Genomic DNA, 24,111 nt, shown 5'->3' on the forward strand with positions numbered 1-24,111 from the left:
TTATGGGCTCACCTGTTAGCTATACTCAATTTTGAATATTTTTTCATCAAGGTACTGATAGTTGTAATAAAATTCATGGTCTAGAATTTAGAAATCTTGAGAAATACATACAAATAATTCTATTCTTTGCAGCAGTACAATTCTTGGACATTCAATTTAGTACTGCACTCAGGTCTAAGAGTAACTAATCAAATTGCCAAGCTTCTAGGATAAAATGTTCAAGTAAGATCAGTTTAGTATTCATTATAAATTCTGCTTTATCTGAAATAATTTTAATTGAATATATTTATAAAGATGCTTCCATCCATATTTCCTTTTCATTAAATTGAGGAAAGAGAGAAGGAATACATATATAGTAGCAATTTAAAAGGAAGGATGTGCATTCAACATCCCGGCAAAATATTTGACGTTTTCAGCATGAGTAGACATTAGTGACAAGTATGCTGATAACAGTAACTATATTATTTACATTTTGAGATAAATGTATATGAGACTGCATTATGAAACAAACAAAATGTTAAAAAGTTGGGATATTTATATAGTTACTTACCAAGCATATCTAAATTATATTAAAGTAACCAAAATATTTTTATAATCCCAAAGGCATGTCACAACTTTTGAGCACCCTTAATGTTTCCAAATTGAAAATTGAAAAATTTGACATGCCCTATAAAAACTGAGCCATACCATATCATTGGAATATGTAATCCAGTATTTTAAAGCAAGTTTACGAAATTGTCTTAAACACATCTTCTTGACTTTTTATCACTAGGATGCCTAGTGCCTAAATAGAAGTGTATGGGGTGAATGGTTATATTGGGGTCAATTTCTGTAATTGCTACTGTATATCTTATTAAATGCAGAAGGCAATTCAAGAGTATAAATAAAACATGTAAGATTGTGAAATAAATGTTCTTTCATCAACCCTAGGCATTTTTAGAAAAATAGGATTAACTCAAAGTTACAAATGTGATCAATAATGCAGCACTTCAGCTGAAAAGCCTTTATAATATCTACATTCAGACATAGATAAGCAATAAGTAGAAGCAATTGTCTTGAGAATTTTGATATGAAGAAACTATTTTGATGATAATGTTCATAAGTCATTTCAGATACATGCCCAGTGACCAACTGCTTTTGTGAGTGATTGTGAAATTAGAGAAGATTTTAAATAACCATTAGCCTATTTTTCAAATGTTTGTGTGAAATACTAAATGTCATCATTTTACAAGAACTCAACATTCATGCCAAGCAATCACATTGAAAGTAGCTTCTAATAAAATCTGTTATCACAAGAGGTGGCAAAATGTACTCAAAAGCAGCTTCTTTATTACAGGGTTTGAAGTATACATACATACCCCTCCAGTGCAAAATAGTCCCACAGCACTACTGACTCTCAGTTCCCCACCCTTTCCAAAACAATACCCACTACCTGGGGACAGCTATAATGACAAACAAAATCAAGCAAGCATTAAGAAATATGCACAATGTTTGATATTATCTCTATTCAGGAGCAAATGTACTTTTAACATTAGGAAACAAGCAAATCAAGAATCACCACCACATAAACACTCCCAGAATTTTCACTAACACATGCTCTAATTCGAATTTCACTGCTTACGAGCAATTGCATGTAGTTGCTGGGCTTGTATTTTTAAGCTTACAAGTATGAACTTCAAGAGGTTTAGAATATTAATTGCAGTTGTAAGAATGATCCTCCCTCCTCAAAATTGGATTTTAAGTCCAATTTTCTCTCTAAACACTTCCTCAATGTTGTTCTAAATATAGGCATACCCCAGACCATTTTTCTTCAATACTTCTTATGTTGTATACTTGGAGGTAGCAAGCTACACAAAGGAAGCAGGCATGGAAGGTGTCCCTTCCCAATCATCTGAGCTAATGTCTAAGAATCTAGTACAAATCAGAATGGGGAGAAGAGATCCATCCACTTATCCATTTCACAGCATACTATTGCTGCCTATCATATCAACAGAACAGAGTTGTAGAGAAAAAGAAATATTGGCATTTATGGGAATTATGTAAATTCAAGTGCCAAAACAATTTCACAAATGCAAATTAGATAGCTAACATATCTAATTGCATATTCCTACATAAGCACTAGCTAGGATAATACGGCACTTTATTTTTTTATTGGCAGATTTAAAAACAAATAAAATAAGCTTATTGAAAAAAAGGAGGCAGCTGAAGAGTGAGGAACAAAATTAAGAATACTGTTAACAAATATAATATTTTGAGTGGAAGAAAAACTGCTATTAAAATCATTGCAATACTTTTAGGCTAAACTCTTCAAAGTTGATCCACCACTCCATTTTCAGACATTCTAACTGATTCAAGGTTAAACTCAAAGGATAATTCATAGTAAAATACTCCTGCATATTCTACCACTACATCCCATACACTTTCTAATCTAGACATCAAAACAGAGAAGAATGTATTAGGTAATTACTAATGTATTTTAGGGCATGGGATATTAGATATGACTACAGAGAGCCTGAACCTTTGTCTTCCTAATAAGAAATTTCCATATTGGAAATTGTAACATAAGTTGTGCATTTTAACTCACAATGCTACTGTTTCCAATTAACTATGCTTCAGTAGATACTATGTTCCAATTAACAGTCACAAACAAATTTTAAGTAGCACTGTCACCTGACTTAGAAAGTAAGGCTATACAATGCTTTAGATCTGACTCTTTAAAGAACTCTTCAGAGCACATAGGGGCAGGAAGATGGCAGCTGTCTGCAGCTCTTTAAAGTAGTCCCATCTTTCCCCAGAATCCTGGTAGCTGTAGAGGAAAGCCATGTGATCCCACGAAAAAATGCAACTACTTTAAAGAGTTGCAAATAGATGCCATATTTATGCTCCAAAGTTCCTTTTCCAAAGGATATCTACACCAGTGTGCCACTCTATTAAGGGCTGGCATAGAGCACACATAATTCAAAAGCCCATCTAGTATTCATCTGATGAGAGTATTGGTATCTCATTTGAACTTATATATAACTACAAATCCAGAATACTGCTTGCACTGTTCCAGCAAATATTTAAATCAAAAAGTGTGCAAGTTCAACTAATTCTGGCAAATGTTGAGCCTCTTCTGAAACAGTGAAGGACCAGAAATCTATACATAAAAATAAAACCCATGGCTAAGTAATACATTTTTTTGGAGAAAATACCTGATCTCCTGAATATCTGATGGCCAAACATAATTACTAAACCATTTTATAGGGAAAGAACGATTTTCACATGATTTTATTGTTCCTGCCAGCAATTCTTAATTTCAGTATGTAAAGTTAAGAGTTTTGTAAATAAAGATCAAAACAATCTGCATTTTAATCGACAAATCCAGCAATCACTGAAGGATTAAAATGTTTAAAGTCCAATATGGTGACCAACTTGCCTACTTAGAATAAACTGTATTTGAAAATTCTCTTTCTTGATACATGTTTTGACAATGTGGGAACTTCCAGTGTAATTAGAAATGTGAAAAAGTGAATTGATATAATGCATTTTCATTGTATTACTACAGCTTCTTGGCTTGTTTATTACAGAGTACCCTGAGATGCTGGGAAAGGTATGAATATAGTGCATTAAAAGGAGGTGTAATAGTGAATTTTAGTAAACAGGAGGAAGTTTACCAATAATCCAGACAGTTTATACCCCAGGAGACGCATCTTCCACTTCCAGTTCAGAAGGCAAACATCAGCAACTCAGTGCAGTTGTATAAACAGCATCAATTCATCCCACATTAAACTACTTTCTTGGCACAATTTATTTTTCCCAAACAAACAAGAAATCACTATTAGAATATCATTAACAATATTCTATTCTAAAGTGTCAGTTTAACAGCCCTATAAAAACATTTTAGAGTTTTAAAAAAGTGTGCATGCTATAGATATTAAAACTGCAGTCTCTCCATCAGGAGTCTCAGTTCTCTTTCAGTTGTCTGTGTCCTAATCAGTTCAATGAGACACAAAACCTTTAGTTAAAGGCAATAGTTTGCTATCCTGGATAGTGTTACACGTATACTTAGTAAAATAAATAATTATTGTATTGTACGCTTCAAGACATTAGTCAAGCTCATTCAGCTAAATTTTATTATTTGTTAAAATGAAGGGCAATAAAGTGGCATAACATAATTTTTCATTTGTTCAAGATCAAGTTTAAGCCACTTGTTTCAACTGCACCTTTCAGCATGTACTGTGTATTGCTTTTGGTTTCAGTGATACCATATTAAGAAATCCTATCCTATTAACAGAAAGTAGGGAATTCAAAACTAAAAAAAACATATTATTGGTTCTATAGCAACTGTCCATTGAAGAAACTATACTAATTTATTTTTCATCAGGCTGTATGACTATTTCAGAATATTTTAAATGTATTTTAAGCATATAAGGGGGAGGGAGAATTATATATTAAATTGGAGTACTGCAGGTTTAATTTCACATCTTAGCTATACTGTGACAAAGAAGTAGTCACCAAATATAGCAACTAGGTCCTGCCTCAAGCCAGGGATGAACTAATGCCCCTCCCCAAACTACCCAGATCCACCCCCTCCCACAGCCCGTTCCAAAAAAACAAGACAACACTATTGGCAAATCAAGACAGTATGAAACATCAACAGAAACAAAAATGTGATGTGTGCCAATGTATCAGGTTAACTATCCTATTAAATGACACAGATCCCCATATAAACAATTCTACTTGGGAACTAGCTGTACCTTTGCTGCTTAAGAAATTAAGTCTATAATTCTGAGTGTGCTCCATGATACAATATTACAGACAAAGGAGACTGGACACTTGAATTTTTCCCTGGGAATTCTTTTCAGGGACATAAAGTGACTGTCCCACCATGAGGTGACACTCAAAGTACAATCCAATGCTTTAGCACAAATTACAATATCCAGTTCAGTAAGATGTAAGGCATATGGACCAAAAAAAGACACCAGCAGTATGCAACAGGAAGATAAATCATTTTACACATTAGTGCTTGATGTTCCAGTTCACATTTTTAAACTCATTTCGAATCCCTGATTCCTATTTACTGAAATTGGAATTCATTAGGTTTCTGACCCCATATGCTTTTGAATGAATGATAACCAATTCTTTGTGATTCTGTCCATTGTTACATGACATAATGGTTGAAACTATAGAAAGAATTGAGCATCAGGGATGCTTTGCAAGTCTCCTTCCAGTCTCATTGTATTAAGTTTGGGTCAGGGAATAATAGGATGCAGGGAATGAAACTGGCTCAGCCACTAACACTGTCGTAAAGATTTTTTTTTTTTTAAAGAACAAGGCAGACAAGTTTATGAAGCCCTCTTTATAGAAGCAGCTTGTGTTTTTTTAAAAAAAAATCTTGCAAAATCAGTGTTAGATTTCTCCCTCTAAAAAATGTTACGTGCAGATGTGGAGCAAGTGGCCACCACACAGACCTCAACAGTACCTTACAGTACAAAATCTAAGACATAAAGAATTGATCTCACATTTGTAGCCTTCTTTACTGAAAAGATAAGAGATTTGGCTATGGTTGGAATAGTATATACAAGAACATTTCAGAAGACAAGGCATAGATGAAAGTAATAGCCTTGCTGTTCACATTGTCAATTTTTTTTGTTAATAGGGAAGGGGCACTTCATGCACAAAATGTGTATTACAAAATACATATCCAAGAAAAAGCAAAAACAAAAAAACCCCAAACCACCCACTTTGCACTATAATGCAACACTCAAACATCTGCTCTGCCAAAGGCTGCTGCACATGTCTTGTTTACCAAAGAACGCATGTGAAAGCGGCGAGAAGAGGGGAAGAAAGGAAATCCAAGTTTCAGTCTATGTTTCAAACTTCTCTGATATGATTATCTTCAGTCATCTGATGTCGGATAGTGTGCTCTCCTTCGAGAATGAAGTGGTCACCACAGGAGTGCCATTATTAGCCAAATAGCCTTGCCTTAAGGTTTCAAAGTATGAAGCCTGTACAGGTTTGTGATACTGCAGAACTTTTATGGCATCATCTATCTTAAACCATTCCCTTTTCCTTCCTGCAGATAAAGAAAGAGGGGAAAAGGTTAGATTACAAAAACTGAAGTATTTACAATCCTCTCCATGCCCAATTGTTTCACAACAGCAAACTATATGTCAATTGCTAATAAATAATGAACTCATTAAGTAGGTTTTTCTTTTCAAAATGCAAAAAAAAACCTATTCACTTTCTCCATAGTGAGGGGGAAGGAGTATCCAGAATGGGTTGACCTTATCCTCTCGTGATTGGATTGAGTCAGATAAGCCCTTTGGGCAACGCCCCCTGGCACCAGGTATTCCCCAGTTTTTCTGACTCATACCGATCATGAGAGGTTGCCCATTCTGGATCTCCAGCAATTTACTAGGATTTAAAGAGAATTCATTTGGACCCGTCGAGTCTTTCCTCCCTGCACCGCACACAGCCTCCTCCTGCAGGATCGGGACTGCCACTAGTTCCCCTGGGGTGGCACGCTGCCCTGGCCACTGAGTGAATCTGAAAACACACAGTGAGGACCTTGGCCGGGGAGCAGGAGGATAGGGCACAGGCCTCCTGGAGGCAAGACCTAGCCGTGGAGGATTGTAAATCGCTGGAGTGCTCTGTCGCTCCCCTCAGGGGTTGAGCGGCGAACCTAGGCTTCCCAAACGCCCCAGAGCGCCTGCGCTGCCTCCAGAGGATTGTGAGGAAGCAGAAGAAGCCTTTCCTGGCCACAGCGGCATCGGAGAAGAGGCAGGAGGAAGAGAATCTGGCTGAGAGGGCGCGCGGCACTCCCTGGAGCACAAGCCGCTCTTCAGGTACTTTTAAATTTCACACCCCTTTGCAAGCCGGGTGGCGCCATTTTGAAGCCGGGAGGACCCACGTGGTCTAAGATGGCGGCGCCCAGCAGCTACCCGGAAGAAGAATCCCAGGCAGCTGCAAGCATGGACTGCAGCCCCACCGGAGGGGCAGAAGAGCAACCATCCAATCAGTGGCTTCCCCAAAGACTGCCCGAAGGAAAGGCTAAATGTAAAAGCAAGCACCTCCTCCCCAGGGCAGATCCAGAGGAAGGGGGGGTCACAAGCCTTCTAAGCCCTCTAAGTACGAGAGGAGGAGGCATAAGGCTTTAGAGAGGCTCTGCAAGAAGGCTGCCAGCCATCAGGCCACCCCAGGCAAAGGTGGGAAGACTCCAGGCACTCCCTTACCCAGCGGAGGCACAGTGGAGAATCCAGCCCTGCCAGCAAGGATCCCTATAGACACCTCAGGACTTTGGGGTGCTACTCAGGGGTGGCAATCCCCTACCACTCCTGCTGTGGGGGCAGCCTTGCCTACTGGACTTCCCCTCTTGGGCATTCCCCCTGCTCAGGGGGGCATAGGCCCCAGCCATACACCTCCCACAGGGGCCCCCAACTTTCAGGAGATAATGATGCAGGCATTTCAGCAATGCATGGCAGCAGCATTTCCACAGCCACGGGGGGGGGCTCCCACCCACCCCCCAGGGCTCCTGAATTCCCAGAAGCCCAGGCGGAAAAGATCCCCAGCTCCTCAGACTCATCCCAGGAGGACAGTGACATGGAAAATGAGGAAGGCAAGATCAGGGAGGACAAGCTGTCAGAGGACGAAGGCATGCCTCCTCCTAAACCTACATTCACCGGGTTGTTCCAGCCCTCACTGTTTAAGTCCCTGCTCTTCAAAGCCAAGGCAACAGTCAAGCTAGGCAGCAGAGCAGCGGAGGCCCCACCTCAACGCCAGGGCTTCTCAGCAGAGAACATCTTCAGTAAGCAGGCCATCGAGGCAGACACCGTTCCCACGCCAAAGACCTTCCTCGATCTGGTAAGGCGCCAATGGGCATCTCCTACAACTGGTCCCTCACCCTCCTCTTCAGACAGGGTGTTCTTCAATGTGGACCAAGAGCTGGCTAAGCTACTGGCGCAGCTCACCATAGATGCTCCAGTCGTGGCTCTTCATACATCCACCGACATACCTGGGGAGCCAGAGGCCTTGAAGGTGGAGGACAAGAAGGCGGACCTCACCTTGCAGAGGGGTCATCAAGCAGCGGCCTGGGCTGTGAAAGCAGTCACCACAGCCTCCTTCATCAACAGATCATGCTTGCTGTGGCTGCAGGAGCTACAGCAACGCACCCCCATAGCAGATGTCCGGTCACATCATGACATCAACAAGCTGGTGGCAGCCATCCAGTTTTCATCAGATGCCACCTTGGCTGCAGCCAGATTTGCTTCCAGGGCGATCACGTCGTCGGTGGCATCACTCAGGCTGCTGTGGCTACGGCAGTGGCAGGCGGAGGTTCGTCACAAGTGGCGCCTGGCTTCAGCCCCCTTCACAGGGGACTACCTCTTTGGCTCGGCTCTTGACCGGTTCCTGATTGAGAACAAGGACAAGAGGAAGGTCCTGGCCACTGCCCAGAAGAAAGGCAGCTTCAGGACGACTCCATACCCCAGACGCTCCTAGTCCTGGGGTCAGAACTCTGGTTCCTTCTTTCAGGGTCAGGACTCCTTTAGGGGGTCAGAGGCAGGGTTCTCTTGAAACAGGCAGTACCAGGCGGGATTCCCTGCTAGACAGAGGTACCCAGACAGACAGCAGAGAGGCAGGCAGCAGAAGCGGCCTTTTCAAGGGGACGGAGGAAGCGGAGGGGGGCGCTCCTTCCGCAAAAATTAAAGCTAGGTCCAGCGTTCTCCCCATTGGGGGGTGCCTGTCACACTTCGCCAACCGCTGGGACCTCACCTCCTCTGACAGGTGGGTGCAGAAGACCATCAGGCATGGCCTTTCACTAGAATTTCTTTCCAGTCCACCGAGCTTCTTCCGGATATGTCCGGTTTCAAAGAACCCGACCTGGATGTTGCTGATGCAAGAGGCCATCCAACACCTGTTGGAGTTCAGGGCGATCCAGCCAGTGCCTCCAGAACAACAGGGTCAGGGGCACTACTCCATTCTGTTTGTCATCCCCAAGGCCTCAGGGGGCTGGAGAGCGATCCTTGATCTGAAATGCCTGAACCGTTCCATTCATTATAGGAGGTTCAAGATGCACTCCCTGCACTCTATCTTGGAGGGGGTTAGGCAGGGAGACTTTCTCACCTCCATAGACCTCACAGAGGCTTACCTGCATGTTCCCATTGCCCAGGATCACCACAGGTATCTCAGGTTTTGCTACATGGGACACCACTATCAGTACTGGGCCCTCCCCTTCGGGCTGTCTTCAGCCCCAAGGGTATTCACGAAGGTAATGGCAGCGCTGGCAGCGCACCTGAGACAGGTCCCGGTGCACATCCAATGTTACCTGAAATGACCTGCTTTTGCAGTCATCTTCCTTTAGGGGTGCCCCACAAGATCTAGACGTCACCATGACAGTCCTGAGGGACCACGGGTTTATGGTAAACCTAGCCAAGAGTTACCTCCACCCTTCTACTAGTCTGATTCACCTAGGAGCCAGAATAGACACCCAGACAGGCATGGTTTTTCTGTCGCCTGACAGACAGATAGTGCTTAGACAGCTAGGCTCCTTGATAGCCAGGAAGTGCAAGGTGTCCTTAACCACTCTGTCTAAACTGCTAGGCACCATGGTCTCCGCCATTGGCATCGTCCCGTGGGCTCGCCTCCACACCAGAGATCTCCAATGGTTCCTCTTGCCGTTCCAGCAAAGGTGCACGAGCTGTTCACAGACCAAGGTACTTCTCCCGGTAGAGGTTTCCTGCTCCCTGACTTGGTGGACGTCCCCAGCAATCACGAAGGACGAAACTTTCTGGACACCAGACCGCTTGACGGTAACAACGGACGCCAGTCTGAGCGGGTGGGGTGCCCATCTGCTGGCTCAGATGGTGCAATGACAGTGGACTCAGGCAGAAGGGACTCACAACATAAACTGGTTGGAGCTCAGGGCAGTCCGCCTGGCCCTGTTACATTTCCAGAACTCTGTCAGGGGCCAGCACATATTAGTCCTCACAGACAATATCACCATCAAGGCCCACATAAAAAGGCAGGGGGGGACCAGATCAAGAGCCCTCATGAAGGAGGCCAAACGTCTGGGACAGTGGGCCAAAAGGAACCTCCGGTCTTTGAGGGCAGAATACATAGCAGGGGTGGACAACACCAGGGCCGACTGGCTCAGCCGGGCCAAGGTGGACAACTCAGAGTGGAGGCTGCAGCCAGCGATCTTTGAGGAGGTGGTCAAGCGCTTCAGGCGCCCGGAGGTTGATCTGTTTGCCACTCCCCTCAACACCCATCTCCCGAGGTTCTTCTCCAGGTACCAGACACGGGGGGGCGGAAGGGACGGACGTTCTGCGGAGTCCATGGCCCAGGGGTCTTCTGTATGCCTTTCCTCCCTTGCCCCTGATCCCCAGGGTCATATGGAAGATCCTTCAGGAGGGGGCAGAAGTGGTTCTGTTGGCTCCTCACTGGCCCCGGAGGCCGTGGTTTGCAGATCTCCAGTCTCTGTCTGTGGAGAGGCCCTGGAGAATCCCCCAGGAGAGGATATCCCTCAGCCAGGGGTCGCTGGAGCACCCAGATCCTCAATGGTTCCAGTTGACCACTTGGCAATTGAGCAGAGCATCCTGAGGAAAGACCTCCTCTTCCCCAGGGTGATAAGGACTATCCAGGCCGCCCGCAGACCTTCCACAGAGCGCATCTATGGCTCCACATGGCAGGCCTTTGACTCTTGGTGTAACTCCCGGGGGTACAATCCTATCCAGGCTATGGTGCCACAGGTTCTGGACTTCCTCTCATCAGTTCTCCTGTGTGGCAGAAACCAGAGTTTGACGCACCACCCCATGGTCAGGCAATTTCTTAAGGGGGCTTCCAATCTCAAACCGCCCACGGTACACAGGTACCCTTCCTGGGACTTACACAGGGTATTGGACGCTCTAATAGGCGCTCCGTTTGAGCCATTACGAACAGTTTCCCTTAAGTTCCTGACTCTGAAGGTGGCGTTCCTGGTGACCATCACCTCCGCCAGGCGGATATCCGAACTGCAAGCGCTGTCCACCAGGGAGGATCTCTGCGTCTTCCACCAAGACAGGGTGGTGTTACGGCTGGATCCGTCCTTCATCCCCAAGGTGTGCTCCTACTTCCATCGAGCCCAGGAACTGATTTTGCCCAACTTCTATCCAGACCCTTCTCACCCGTTGGAGAAGAAGTGGCACACTCTGGACGTAAGAAGGGCTCTGAGGATCTACCTCAGGAGAACCAGGCCAAACAGGAAATCTGAAGCTCTGTTTGTCTCCTTCCAACCAGAATCCCTGGGTAACAAGGTAACTTTCACCACTATAGGCAGGTGGTTGCGAACCTGCATTGCCACTGCATACCAATCGCAGGGCTTACAGACACCAAATCATATCACAGCTCACTCCACGTGGAGCGCAGCCACATCCACGGCCTGTGCCATGCAGGCATCCCTGGCCAAAATCTGCAGGGCAGCCACGTGGGCTTCCCCCTCTCCCTTTGTTAGGAACTATAAGCTGGACTCCTTTGCCTTGGCAGAAGCCTCGTTTGGCCGCAGGGTGTTGCAGGCGGTTCATAGGGCGGGGCCCACGCCTCAACAGGCTTGAGTGGGGGACATGCGGCCTCAGAGTCTCTCTCCCTAGGGACGTGCAGGCTTTGGTACGTCCCATTCTGGATACTCCTCCCCCCTCACTATGGAGAAAGGGCGTTGGTACTTACCTGATACGCCTCTTCTCATAGCGAAGGGAGGAGTATCCAGTCCCTCCCTGACTATGTTTGTACGACTAAGTGTTATGTTCATTGTTTATGAAGTTATATAAATATTGATGTTGAAGACAATAAAAGCTAAGAACTGAATTAAGAGTCTGGAGTGAATGGTGCAACGAGTCGGATAGAGCTCTTCGTCATTAAAACTGGGAAATACCTGGTGACAGGGGGCGTTGCCCAAAGAGCTTATCTGACTCAATCCAATCACGAGAGGATAAGGTCAACCCATTCTGGATACTCCTACCCCCTCTATGAGAAGAGGCGTATCAGGTAAGTACCAACGCCCTTTTTCACAATAAAGGTATATTACTGTATAGAGCAAAATATCTTCAGGGTACTAAGCACCTCTAAGTTCTTAAACATTTATGAACTTCACTCTAAATGAGTTTAAGAATATAGGACATAACATATCTTTAAAGAAGACTTTGGCACAAGCAACCTAACTAACCAATCTCCTTAAAATTCAATTACAGGAAAAAACTGAGTATTATTGTATCACCTGTAAAGTTTGTTATATATTGAAGTAATTTACTATAATTAGTAGCTGAGAAGGAAATAATTTGGTTAACAAATTTTCAGTCAAGTAAAAAAACAGTGTTTATTTGCTAATGAATTTTTTTCAGGCAAAAAAATAAAAATTAATATATGATTAAAAGGATGTGTAAAATAGAATGTAAAATAAAAACCTGAATCATATTGGGAACTTGTTATATTTCTGCAAATTGTAGATGGGTAGTTGTTATTCAAGGATATAAAGCACTACAAAGTGGTATATACCGTATTTTTCGGACTACAAGACGCACCTTTTTGTCTCCCAACAGGGGGTGAAAATGTCTGTGTCTCTTATAGAGTGAATATTGCCGAAGCCCCACCCACCCACCAGCCATTTTTTTGGTCTCTGCACGCCCTGTTTTCAGGCCTGTTTTCGAGGCTTTTGGGCGAGCATTTTCAAGGCTTTTTTCGGTTTTTTGAGGCTTTTTTCAAACCGTTTTTGAGGCTTTGGGAGGGGGGGCATTTTTAAGGCTTTTTTGGGACCATTTTTAAGGCTTTTTTCAGGGCCGTTTTTTCCCAATGCTGAAAATGCGACGTGAGCAGGCCAAAAACCTTTTGTTGTTGTTTTTCTCTTCTAAATTTAGGTGCATCTTATACTCAGGTGCGTTTTATAATCCGAAAAATATGTTAAGTCTAAGTGCTATTGCTATATAAACATGGAAAATCTAAGATTAGGAAAAAGCCATTTCCCCAAATCATGGACATTATAAAGTAAGACTGTTACCTTAACATGCACATGTACTAGATACATTTTTATCATTTTATCATTTCTCTACCTTTTGGAAAGGTCAAATAAAAAAATAAGAACTGGAAGATGGTAATAATAGCTATTTCATGCATATTTCTCAGCATACTGCAAGAGTGAGTGGTTAACTCTTGGTTAGAAATCCACAACTGATTCTGAAAAAAGGATCTGATACATGTACTATAAAGCTTTGAATAATACATATTTCCAAGATGTGAATACTTATGTGCTATTTTTATGAAAATATAAGGAACAAAAATATAATAAACTTTGTAACAACTGCAAAAAAATCTTCTAAATAAGATTTTTATTTTTTTTAACTCACATTTTATAAACCTTAATCTAAATAGATTCAACTATTATCCTCCTAAAAAGAATCAGGGATACAAATGAATTTGTTTGCTTACCAATATTCACAGAATCCTCCCAATCTTCCAATACTTCTGTGACAATAAGTACGTAAACATACGTTCTGTGTTTCCTGTCTTGGTTCTGAAAGGATGATAAATAAAGTTAATTTAAAGAAATATAACGACTATAACAATGCTAATCTTAGCATTGAGTTGAGACAATACTTACAATATGTCTTATCAACAGCAATGCTCAATTATGACTTGATTTCTTAATTGAGATTCAGATACTACTAGTAAGTTAAAACATAAATAAAACTTCTTCAAGCATTTTTGTCCTACATTTGCAAGTGTTATCACACTTTGAAGAAGGTTCAAATCAGAAAATTTATCTTTTAACCTACCATAACAGAACCTCTACATGTCTCCAAACTTTAATCACATATAAAAATGTTTTATCAATTCTGTTGATATTTGTACTTACCTCAAAAATTCCTACTAATCTTCCTAATGTCCCTTTCACTCCAGCCTATGATATATTCAAAGAAAAGAAAAAGGCATTTAACATAAGTCATAGCTCAAATTATTTAAAAAGTCAGTTATAATTTAAATTATATATTTTACAAACTTTTAAGAATTATATATAATTCTGTGATATGATTTACACTGTCCAATGGTGAAAGTTTGTGAACTTTTAGAAAATTTCTTTATCAATATTGTGACAAATACAATATGATTTGCTCTGAGATAAAACACAGCTCTAATACACTGTAATCACTTTGAACAAGCTAGTACTTTTCATGGTGGCCATGAATTCACAAGCTGTTTCTCCCCTCACCAGGGATTTAAGTTGAAATGTTGCTTGAACTGAAAATCTAAAGAAATCTAATACCAACTTGTGAAAAGATTGAGCAGTCAGGGGTGAAGCTGTAGAATTTGAGAGGTCAGTAAAGTAGCATCATCTATAACATCTTAGCTTGTTTCTCAGGTGCAAGCTCACAAAACAAGACCTCATATACAGTTATTGGTGGAACAATGCCTCTGGACGTTGTTTCACCAATTGTGAATCATAATATTGTGACAAAGTCACAATAACAATCTCACTCCACCAACCTTCTCTACCTTAAGGCTACATCTGGATGAGAAAATAGACCTGGCATGTATTATAAAGATCTGAACAGATGAAAAGAGGAGTGTTCGCCGTTCAGAAATGTGGTGGATTCCTGAAAGGCGAACACTCCTCTTTTCATCTGTTCAGATCTTTGTAATACAGGTGAAACTCGAAAAATTATCTTGCTTTGCATGTAATGAGTCTTATCTCATATATTAGTTTCACCTTTTAAGTTGCATTACTGAAATAAATGAACTTTTGCACGATATTCTAATTTTTTGAGTTTCACCTGTATATGCCAGGTCTATTTTCTCATCCAAGTTTGAACCATGAATTGCAGGTTTCTCACAGGTGTACCTGGCATATAATGTCATTAGCCAAATTCCAAGATATAACCCTTAAGCTTCCTAACTCCTGTGCACCTTATATCCTGCTCTCACTCTCATTAGGTAAGAATAAGGCTTAGGATTATCATTTGGGTGTGGGGGTAGGGCTCTTGTCTCTCATTTAAGCAGAGGTCTGTAATGCCAGTTCAAGCACTTCCCTGGTTCTTTTTTCAGTCCAGGCAGCTTTTTTTTCAATTTTGTACTGTCCATTCTTAAAAAGTAATGGGCTTCCTTAAACATTCAGTGAACTCTAAAGCCAGTTCTCGCCTCCAATTTTGGAGAACAGGGAGCCCTCAATTTGATTCCTCCACTACCTCTCTTTGCTGAATATATTTATGTAAATAGTATAGGAATTGCCAACACTTATTTTATGGTTTTAGTGGTTTGGGGGCTTTTGAGCTTCTCCAGGTGTGTTTAAAGATGGGCGGCCTTATGGATGGATGGATGGATGGATGGATGGATGGATGGATGGATGGATGGATGGATGGATGGATGGATGGAGGAATGATCGATCGATCTTATATGACATGTTCCATGATTTGACATAAAAAATGTATATGAAAACTCATTTGCCAGATGTTGTATAGTGCAGAATTGGACAATTTACTACAGCCAAATTGCCACTGCCAACTCGCCACTGCCAAGTCATTGCAGGACAATTGCAAATAGCCAACTCTCCACAGGGAGAACCTGCCGCAGGTGGACAGAGAGATGGCAGCACAAGCAAGCAAACAGGTGGGTGGGCAGAGTGCAGAGCAGTGGGGAAGCAACAGTGGCTGGGGACATTTTCACACCAAGCTCTGAGCAGAAGCTGGGAACTGTAGTAGCAGTAGTCAAGATGGGCAGCAGGGAGGTGGGAGCAGCTAGGGGCTTCCCATTTTCACATATACCCTGCTGATACGCTAGGCTCTGAGCTTGGTGCTGCAGCAGCTCTGAGCCTAGTGCGTCACCACTGATTCCATGACTAAACCAGGCTTGGCACAGCCACTGATGTTATTGCAACCATGCTGGGCACAAAGCCTCTGTTGCTAATATTGCCACCTCTGTGCTGGGTGCAGAGCCGCTGCTGCCAATGTTGCTGCCACCACACTAGGCATGGAGCCTCCACTATCAATGCTACCACTGCTGGTATGGCAGTGGCCATGGAGGCTGCTCCAAGCCCATTGCAGTGGCAGCATTGTCAGTGGCTCCGTGTCCACAGCAGCAGTGGTGGGGGTTGTGAAAATGGGAAGCCTCCAGCTGCTGCCACCTCTTTTGCCACCCACCCTGATGCACTATGTACTCTGCCCACCTATTTGCTTGCCCAACAGCTTTGCCTCTGGCTATGTGTGGCGATGTCCCTGTGGTGAGCTGGCCATGTGTTGTTCTGCGGCAATTTGGCAGCGAGTTGGCAGAGGTGATTGGCAGTGGCGAGCTAGCAGTGGTCAGCTGGCTGTGGCAAGTTATCCTGGACTCGTATAGTGATATGCCAGTAGTGGTGGCAAAAGCAATTTCTAGATAAGCTCACTGAACAGTCTAAACTGCCTGTCTACTAACAATATTAGTCTTCTTTTTAGCATAAAGCACATGCAACATGCCCATCACCCTGCTAGACCAGATGGAATGAGTAGATGTAATAGGACAGATGCAAACTTATAAGGAACCTGGTCCCATGTCCTATAGTTTAATTCTTCTCAGGTATAAAATTTCTGGAAATTTTATTTCTTAAAGGCACTGGATGACAATTTGAGATAAATTTGAAAAGGATCACATTTAATTTTTTTCCCCTCAGAAAATTTTTATTTTTTTATTTTCTTATATTTATCATTCTTATACATTTGTTATTCCATTTTATAGGTTATAATATACATATACAGTTTGGGTTCACATTTAATCCTTCACAAAAGGATCACATTTGTAAAGTATCACAAAAGTACATAAAAGCAAACTATTTTGAGATGTTTCAACAAAAATGGATTTTTCTCTTCCTCTATAGGCCATTGTCATGAAAACAATATACTAGGCAATAGTTTCTCAATGGGAAGGTTTTATATTTTTTTGCCACAATTCTTAACTACTATTGAAAACAGGAAAAGTAGGCAAATTTTGTTGCTCATTAACAAGCCTATAAAGAATATAGGTAGTCCTCAATGTATGACAATTGAGCCCACAATTTCTGTTGTTAAACAAGACAGTTGTTAAGTGAGGTTTGCACCATTTTACGACCTTTCTTGCTACAATTAAGTGAATTGCTGCAGTGATTAACTTAGGAACATGGTTGTTAAGTGAATCTGGCTTTCCTATTGACTTTGCGTCTCAGGAGGTTGCAAATGACTCCAGGGCACTGCAACTATCATAAATCTTAACCAATGCCAAACATCTGAATTTTGATCATGTGACCAAGGGGATGATGCAACAGTTATAAGTATGAAAAATGGTCACTTTTTTTCAAGTGCCATTGTAAATTTTTGACCAATTATTACATGAACTTGTAACTTGAGCGCTATCCGTACTATACAATTAATACTTGGATAATTTTGAAAAGTGAAAAGAATGAATAGAAAGAATAGACTATTTTGGATCCAAGCAGAATTTGAAAACATACCTCTTCGCAAACTTCCCGCACAGCAGCCACACTAGGCTCCTCTTCAGGCTCCATTCCACCTCCAGGGACAATCCATCTGTCAGGATGACGACTACTGCTAACTAACAGCACCTATAAATAACAACAGAGCTTGTGTACATGTTTACACCTTACACAATTCTACAATTACAAGATGGTATCCTGCTATGTAAAATTACTAGAAATTTTTCAATTCCAGAGAGTATGCTAAGTCCACCTGTACTTAGATAAAGACAGAGAGTGGAACTTATATTTATTTACTTACTTATTTATATTCACCTTTATATTTATAAATAATTCAAGATGGCAAACATACCTAATACTATTTCCTCCTCCTACATTCACCACAAAACCCTGGGAGGTAAGTAGGTTGGGAGAGAGAAACTGGCCCCAAATCACCAGATTTTTTTTTAATCACACCTTTATTACTTTATAAGTAACTCAAAGTGGCAAACATACACTGTATCTTTCCTCTTTCCCCCACAATAATAATTTATGAAATAAGATTAAAGTGAATTGATTGAAATATACGACCCAAAAAGTCAGGAACAGAAGAAGCAGGCAGCTTCTTCTTTAATATGTTAAAATACCAAACTTATTTGAAAACAGAAATAAACAAAAATTATATTCCCTTTAAGAACTAGCTTTGAGGCATGAGACAAAACAGTTTTTAACAAAAAGATTATTAATGTTTCAGACGTGTTGCTAACTATGACAAATACCTTCCCTTTCTCTCTGCATATACGCTACCCTGCTTTTCCCAAATGACTCAAAGTAAAAGGAAGCACAGAACCTACCAATCATCAAAAGGCACATATACTATAGACTATAATGGTGATGTCTAACCTTTTCCAGACCAAGTGCCCAAAGTGTGCATGCACATACACAAATGCGCACCCGCCTGAATCCCCAAAATGCAATGCGCGCCTCTCCACGCATGAACCCCAATCCCTGCACATGTGCGGCAGAGACCTGACAACCAGCTGGCCAGCGGGAGGTGCTTGCACATGCACAGCAGAGCTAAACTGGGGCGATGGCTCGCATGCCCACAGAGAGGGTACTGCGTGCCACCTGTGGCACGCGTGCCATAGGTTCGCATCACAGGACTATAACAGCAAAAAATGGAGTTTTGAAACAAGTAGCGTTTGCAAATATTTTGTAGTCAACCTTAGTTACATTAATCCAAGAATATTAGTAATTTAACAAAAGCCAAGCTGAATTCATAAATATGCCACTGTTCTAAAGAGCCCAGTAGAAGGCATTAAAACTACTGAAATTCATTCATTCAGTCATTCATTTTCTATAGTCATACATCTCAGTTAATGACTCTGAGCTGTTAATTAAATTAAAAATACTAAAATCATTTAAAAAAATAAAAATCAGGTTTTTTTCTATTAATGAGAAAATAAATAACTGTATTGTGAAAAAGAGACAAAGGAACTTAATTCAAGGACACAGGCAATGCTGACTGGAACAGACCACAAACTGCTCATCTTCCGTGTTAAGCTAAAACATAACAAAACAATCTATTTCCACATTATGATCTTGAACATATACCCACCATTTTCAAGGGGAACATCAGGAATTACTTTGAAGTCCTAAACCTCACATAGAGCACCAGAGGAATTGTGGAATACACTTAGTGACTAAGGAGGAATGAGAAAAGAGAGTGCCAAAAATGAAGGACATAAGAATGTAGATGCAGAACGAACTGTGGAAATTGCCAAGAGACAAAAATCTCATAAAAGAATTTATTAATAGGTTTTAGAGAGCTGTTAAAAGAGACAAGTAGTATTTCAACACCTGTAAAATTATACTGTACAAGATGGAAACAGACAAGGAAAAACAAGAAAAAGATCTCTGAACCCAAGAGGAAGCTCTAACATCAAACTAGTATGCCAAAGAGCACCAAGGGCAAATAGGAACTAGTTCAAAGATGATAAAACAACAATGTAAAGAGTATACTGAAATACTTGAACAGAGAAGTCAACATATAAGATATCTTAGAAAATATTATAAGAATCTCTAGTACTTGAAGTTATATCTGCACTCTGGTCATTTCCAAATTGGAAGGCTACAAAAATACATACAAAAGTATGGGAAGCAACAGTAAAGATTATAACCAAACTATGTTAGCAAATCTAGAGAATGATACAGTGGTGAACAGTTTGGAAGAGATCAATCTACATTTCAATATTTAAAAAATGAAATGTGATGGAATGTGCAAACTATTGTGCAATATCTATAATTTCACATACTAGAAAAATAATACTTAGGATTATCCAATGCAGATTAGAGCTTTATATGGGAAAAATGTCAGATGTTCTGGCTTTAGAAAAGGCAAAGGAATACAAGACATTATTGCTACTGAAAGCTAAATAATTAAGAAAGCCAAAGAATCAATGTTTCATCTGCCAGTCAATGCCGACTGGCGACCACACGGAGGAGAGCCTTTTCTGTTGCTGCCCCGACCCTATGGAACGAGCTCCCCATGGAGATCCGCACCCTCACCACTATCCAGACCTTCCGCGCAGCCCTCAAGATCTGGCTCTCCCAGCAGGCCTGGGGATAGGCTCCTAATTACCCGCCCGAGTGTTTGATTGCTGAATGAAAGTTGGGTTTTATTATTTTTCTGTTGTTCACATATTGCTTTGTTTTGACCTTGCACCTCCCCTCCCCTGTGGTTGTAAGCCGCCCTGAGTCCCCTCAGGGAAAAGGGCGGCATATAAATCCCAATAAATACCTAAATACCTAAATTACAGAAAGACCTTTGGTTGTGTCAATCACATCAAGCTATGGAATGTGCTTAGAAAAAAGAAGAATCCTGAATGTCTCGTCCTCATGAGAAACTTAGGCAGCCACAGAATATGGTTAAGCATGCCAGCTTCAGATTGACAAAAGAGCACAACAAATACACACAGACACACATCCCTTATTTATGCAACTCCTAAACTAGAAATATAATTAAGAGAAACTTGCAAGAAGATGAACATAGTCTTAAAACTGTAGGAAGAAACATCAATAACCTGTGTTACGCTGATAATTCTATCCTGATAACTGAAACTATCTGAAATCTCTAGTAATAAAATTAAGAAGCACAGTGAAAAAATAATAGTAGCAGAATTAAAAATGAAGACTGAACTAATGACAACAGATAAAATAACCACCCTTAGAATTGACAATGAAGATACTGAAGTGGTAAACAGCTTCTGCCTTTTAGGATCAATCGACAGCAAATGAACAAGCAGTCAAGAAATACAGGTAGTCCTCAACTTACAATAACAGTTGAACCCAAAATTTCTGTTGTTAAATGAGGCATTTGTTAAGTAAGTCTGGCCCATTTTATGACCTTTCTTGCCACAGTTGTTAAGTGAATCACTGCAGTTGACAAGTTAGTAACTTGGTTGTTAACCAAATCTGGCTTTCCCATTGACTTTGCTTGTCAGAAGATCATAAAAGCAGAATGTCTATGGAGAGTCTGAGTCATCCAGGTCATGGTTGTCCCAAAGGTGCAGAAAGTCCAGTTGCTTCTTTAAAAAGCACTTTTGAGTCATAAAAGGAGATTGCATGACCTTGGGACACAGCCAACAGTCATAAATATAAGTCAAGTGTCCGAATTTTGATCACATGATCCTGGGGATGTTGCAAAGATCATAACTGAAAAACGGACATAGGTCACATATTTCAGTGCCATTGTAACTTTCAATTGTCACTAGACATACTGTTGTAAATCGAGTACAGCCTGTATGTCACAGATTAGCACTTGGTAGAGCAATCACAAATCTTGGAAAAGACATTCAAATGCCATACTATTAAAAAAGTTGAAAGACCAGGTTAGGGACAGGTTGTAATTTTTTTTAAAAATCTACATGGTCATTAGGGATAGGCAGTGACTCAATGTCATATAATAATTATCAATCTGAAAATGAAGCAATATTTTTCTTTGGAAAGATTTCATGAAATTTTACAATGAAATAATGTTATATTATTTTTCTATTTTTATATTAATAAATACAGCATTATGAGGTAATTTTTATGAGTGATTTCTATAGATCTAAAATATCTTCATGTACAGTACTTGCTCTGTCATTTAAATCTTCATTCTCTCTCTCTCTACATAACCAAACTACCTCAAACCTACTTCTTTCATATTGGCCATTCATTTTTGTATTCAGTTCATAGTAATTCAGCAACCATTCATTGTCAGCTCTGTTTTTCTTGTTTTACCCAAACATCTAAATATCCTATTCTTTACTTGATTGTTTATTTTTATATTTCTCCTGAATACCCTGCTCTCGCATCTATATAAAATGATGCAGAAACATGATTCCATGTACAGCGATTTTTAACTTTTTAAAAAAGCTAACATTCCTTTTTTGCAACAAATTACATGTCAACCACCACTTTTCTACCCAACTTTATGTCTTAAATTTTCTCCATTTTCCTACCTCCTATAAAGTGAATACTCATTTACATGTTCCAATTTTTCATCATTTGTAAAAAAATATTTCCATTGTGCCCTTCATTTATTTGATGGACACAATTAACTTGACCAATGAGACATTAATTTTCAGATTATTCTTCGCTGTAAATATTCAGAGTCTCAAACACAGCACCATCTACAAACAAAACTGTATGAATGTGAACATTCCCAAACAGCATACCACTAGCAAGCATGTCTTTGTATTAATACAAAATAACCAAGGGATCATTACACATTTATATCTTACTCTCTGCTCAGTGTTTCACTTATTCAAATGTGCACTTAACATATTAGCAACCAATCTTCAATTTCATATTCACACAAAATATTTCATAACTCAAGTCCATTCACTTTATCATAAGCTTTCAGTAAACAGATATACAATAAATATTTTCAGTAAAATGCTGAAGAGCAAAAAGATGGCCTGGACATATCTTCTGCCACCATTAGTCCACACTATAATGCTCGCCTCTTCTGACTTTTCATTTAGAATAGTTTCAAATTCCTTCCTCTTATAATTTTTTAATTCACTATCTTTCCCTTTGTGGAGGTAACAATAACAGCATTCCTCCAGGCATATATACTTGTAATGTCATATAACCACTCCATCAGTAAACAACAACATCTGTATTTCAACATTTCTCCAGGTGCAACATTACCATTTTAAACATATTCAGCATTTACCTTTCCATCAATTTTTCTTGGATGTTAACATAACATTCATTTTAATTTCACTTTTCAATATCTCATTTCCATTCAATCTCTAAAATACTGCCTTCTATATGCCTTCAGTTCGATGCCATCCCACATCGTTTCATATCTTTTATTTTTAATTCAATTCACTGTGTGCCATGTTTTTTAACCCCAGAGTCAACGCCTACTTTATACTTAACACTATCATACTTTGCAAACCACAACAGCAGATTTCACAGAATGACAGTTGGCTTACCTGAATGGTCGTTCTCTAGGCAGTGCGGGAGTGTCCAAGCATGGGTTAACTTCAGTTTGCTGCCCAAGTTCGTGTAGCCACGCCTCCTGCTCCCTTTAGAGGCTGAGTTTAAAAAACGAAGGTATGAGACCTAGAGGGATGCTGTAAGGAGTAAGCTCTATGCCATGGAGGTGATGCTTCACGCACCTGCAGGTGACCCCAGGGCGGGGTTAGACACTCACACAGTGCCTAGAGAACAACCATTCAGGTAAGCCAACGGTCATTCTCCTAGGCGCTGCTTGGAGTGTCCAAGCATAGGACATACCCAAGCTATGTAGTCCCAGGGTGGGAAGAAGGAAAGTCCTGGTTAGTAGGAGCCGCAAGGACCCGCCGTAGGACCCTTCTTCCAAATGAAGCCTCAGCCGAGGCAAAGGAGTCCAGTCTGTAATTCCGAATGAACGGTGATAGCGAAGACCAGGTAGCTGCCCTACAGATCTCTTCAATAGGCGCTTGAGTCACCCAAGCGGCCGTAGTCACAGCACTCGTGGAGTGTGTTGTTATACGAGGAGGAACAGGCCTGGCTTGTTGTTCGTAGGCCAGCTTGATGCATGTGCGCAGCCAATGACCTATGGTGAAAGATGATACTTTCCTGCCCATTGAAGTGGGCTGAAATGAAGAACGATTCCGACTTGCGAAAGCAGGCCGTCCTCTTTTTCTATACCCGCACAACGTGGCGCACATCCAGTTTGTGCCAGACACGCTCCCTGTGATGGCTAGGGTGCGGGCAAAAGTTGGGGAGAATCACCTCCTGCGTTCTGTGGAATAAGCTGTTAATTTTTGGTAGAAAAGCTGGATCCAATCTCAGAAAGACTCTGTCCAAATGTATAATACAAAGGTCCTCCCTAAGGGAGAGTGCAGCCAGCTCTGAGATTCTGTGTGCTGAGGTAATGGCTACTAGGAAGGCAGTTTTGAGCAACAAATGCCGTAGACTAGCTGAGCGAATAGGTTCGAATGGCGGTAATATTAGGGTCTGCAAGACAATTGACAAGTCCCAAGTTGGGTAACGGTGTACCGTTGGAGAGCGTAAGATGGTAGCCCCCTTCAGGAAGCTGCGAACCCTTGGGTGTCTGCTAAGTGGTTGAGAGTCATCTCTGGAAAAGATGGTGGCTAGGGCTGCTGTCTGCCTCCGAAATATGTTGGGGGCAAGGCCCTTGTCCAAGCCCT

At 41.2% G+C, this 24,111-nt stretch overlaps 2 protein-coding genes across 2 annotated transcripts in view; one reads left to right on the forward strand and one right to left on the reverse strand.

Annotated features, from left to right (window-relative positions):
- Positions 1-1,307: 1,307 nt before the first annotated feature.
- Positions 1,308-24,111, reverse strand: part of NUDT3 (nudix hydrolase 3) — a 44,035-nt gene continuing 21,231 nt past the window's right edge. Inside the window, exons 2-5 of the mRNA XM_014062988.2 lie at positions 17,459-17,569; positions 13,862-13,906; positions 13,435-13,519; positions 1,308-6,058 (exon numbers count right to left, since the gene is read on the reverse strand). Coding sequence (XP_013918463.1) covers positions 5,886-6,058; positions 13,435-13,519; positions 13,862-13,906; positions 17,459-17,569 — 414 coding nt within the window. The 3' untranslated portion in view covers positions 1,308-5,885. The remainder of the gene's footprint in view (positions 6,059-13,434; positions 13,520-13,861; positions 13,907-17,458; positions 17,570-24,111) is intronic.
- Positions 7,246-8,481, forward strand: LOC148044642 (uncharacterized). The gene has a single exon (XM_087720736.1). The coding sequence runs from the start codon at positions 7,456-7,458 to the stop codon at positions 8,479-8,481; it is 1,026 nt and encodes a 341-aa protein (XP_087576862.1). The 5' UTR covers positions 7,246-7,455.

This window comes from Thamnophis sirtalis, unplaced genomic scaffold, assembly GCF_051295495.1.
Source record: "Thamnophis sirtalis isolate CommonGarterSnake01/CBP01778 unplaced genomic scaffold, rThaSir2_p1.2 scaffold_7, whole genome shotgun sequence".
NCBI lineage: Eukaryota > Metazoa > Chordata > Lepidosauria > Squamata > Natricidae > Thamnophis > Thamnophis sirtalis.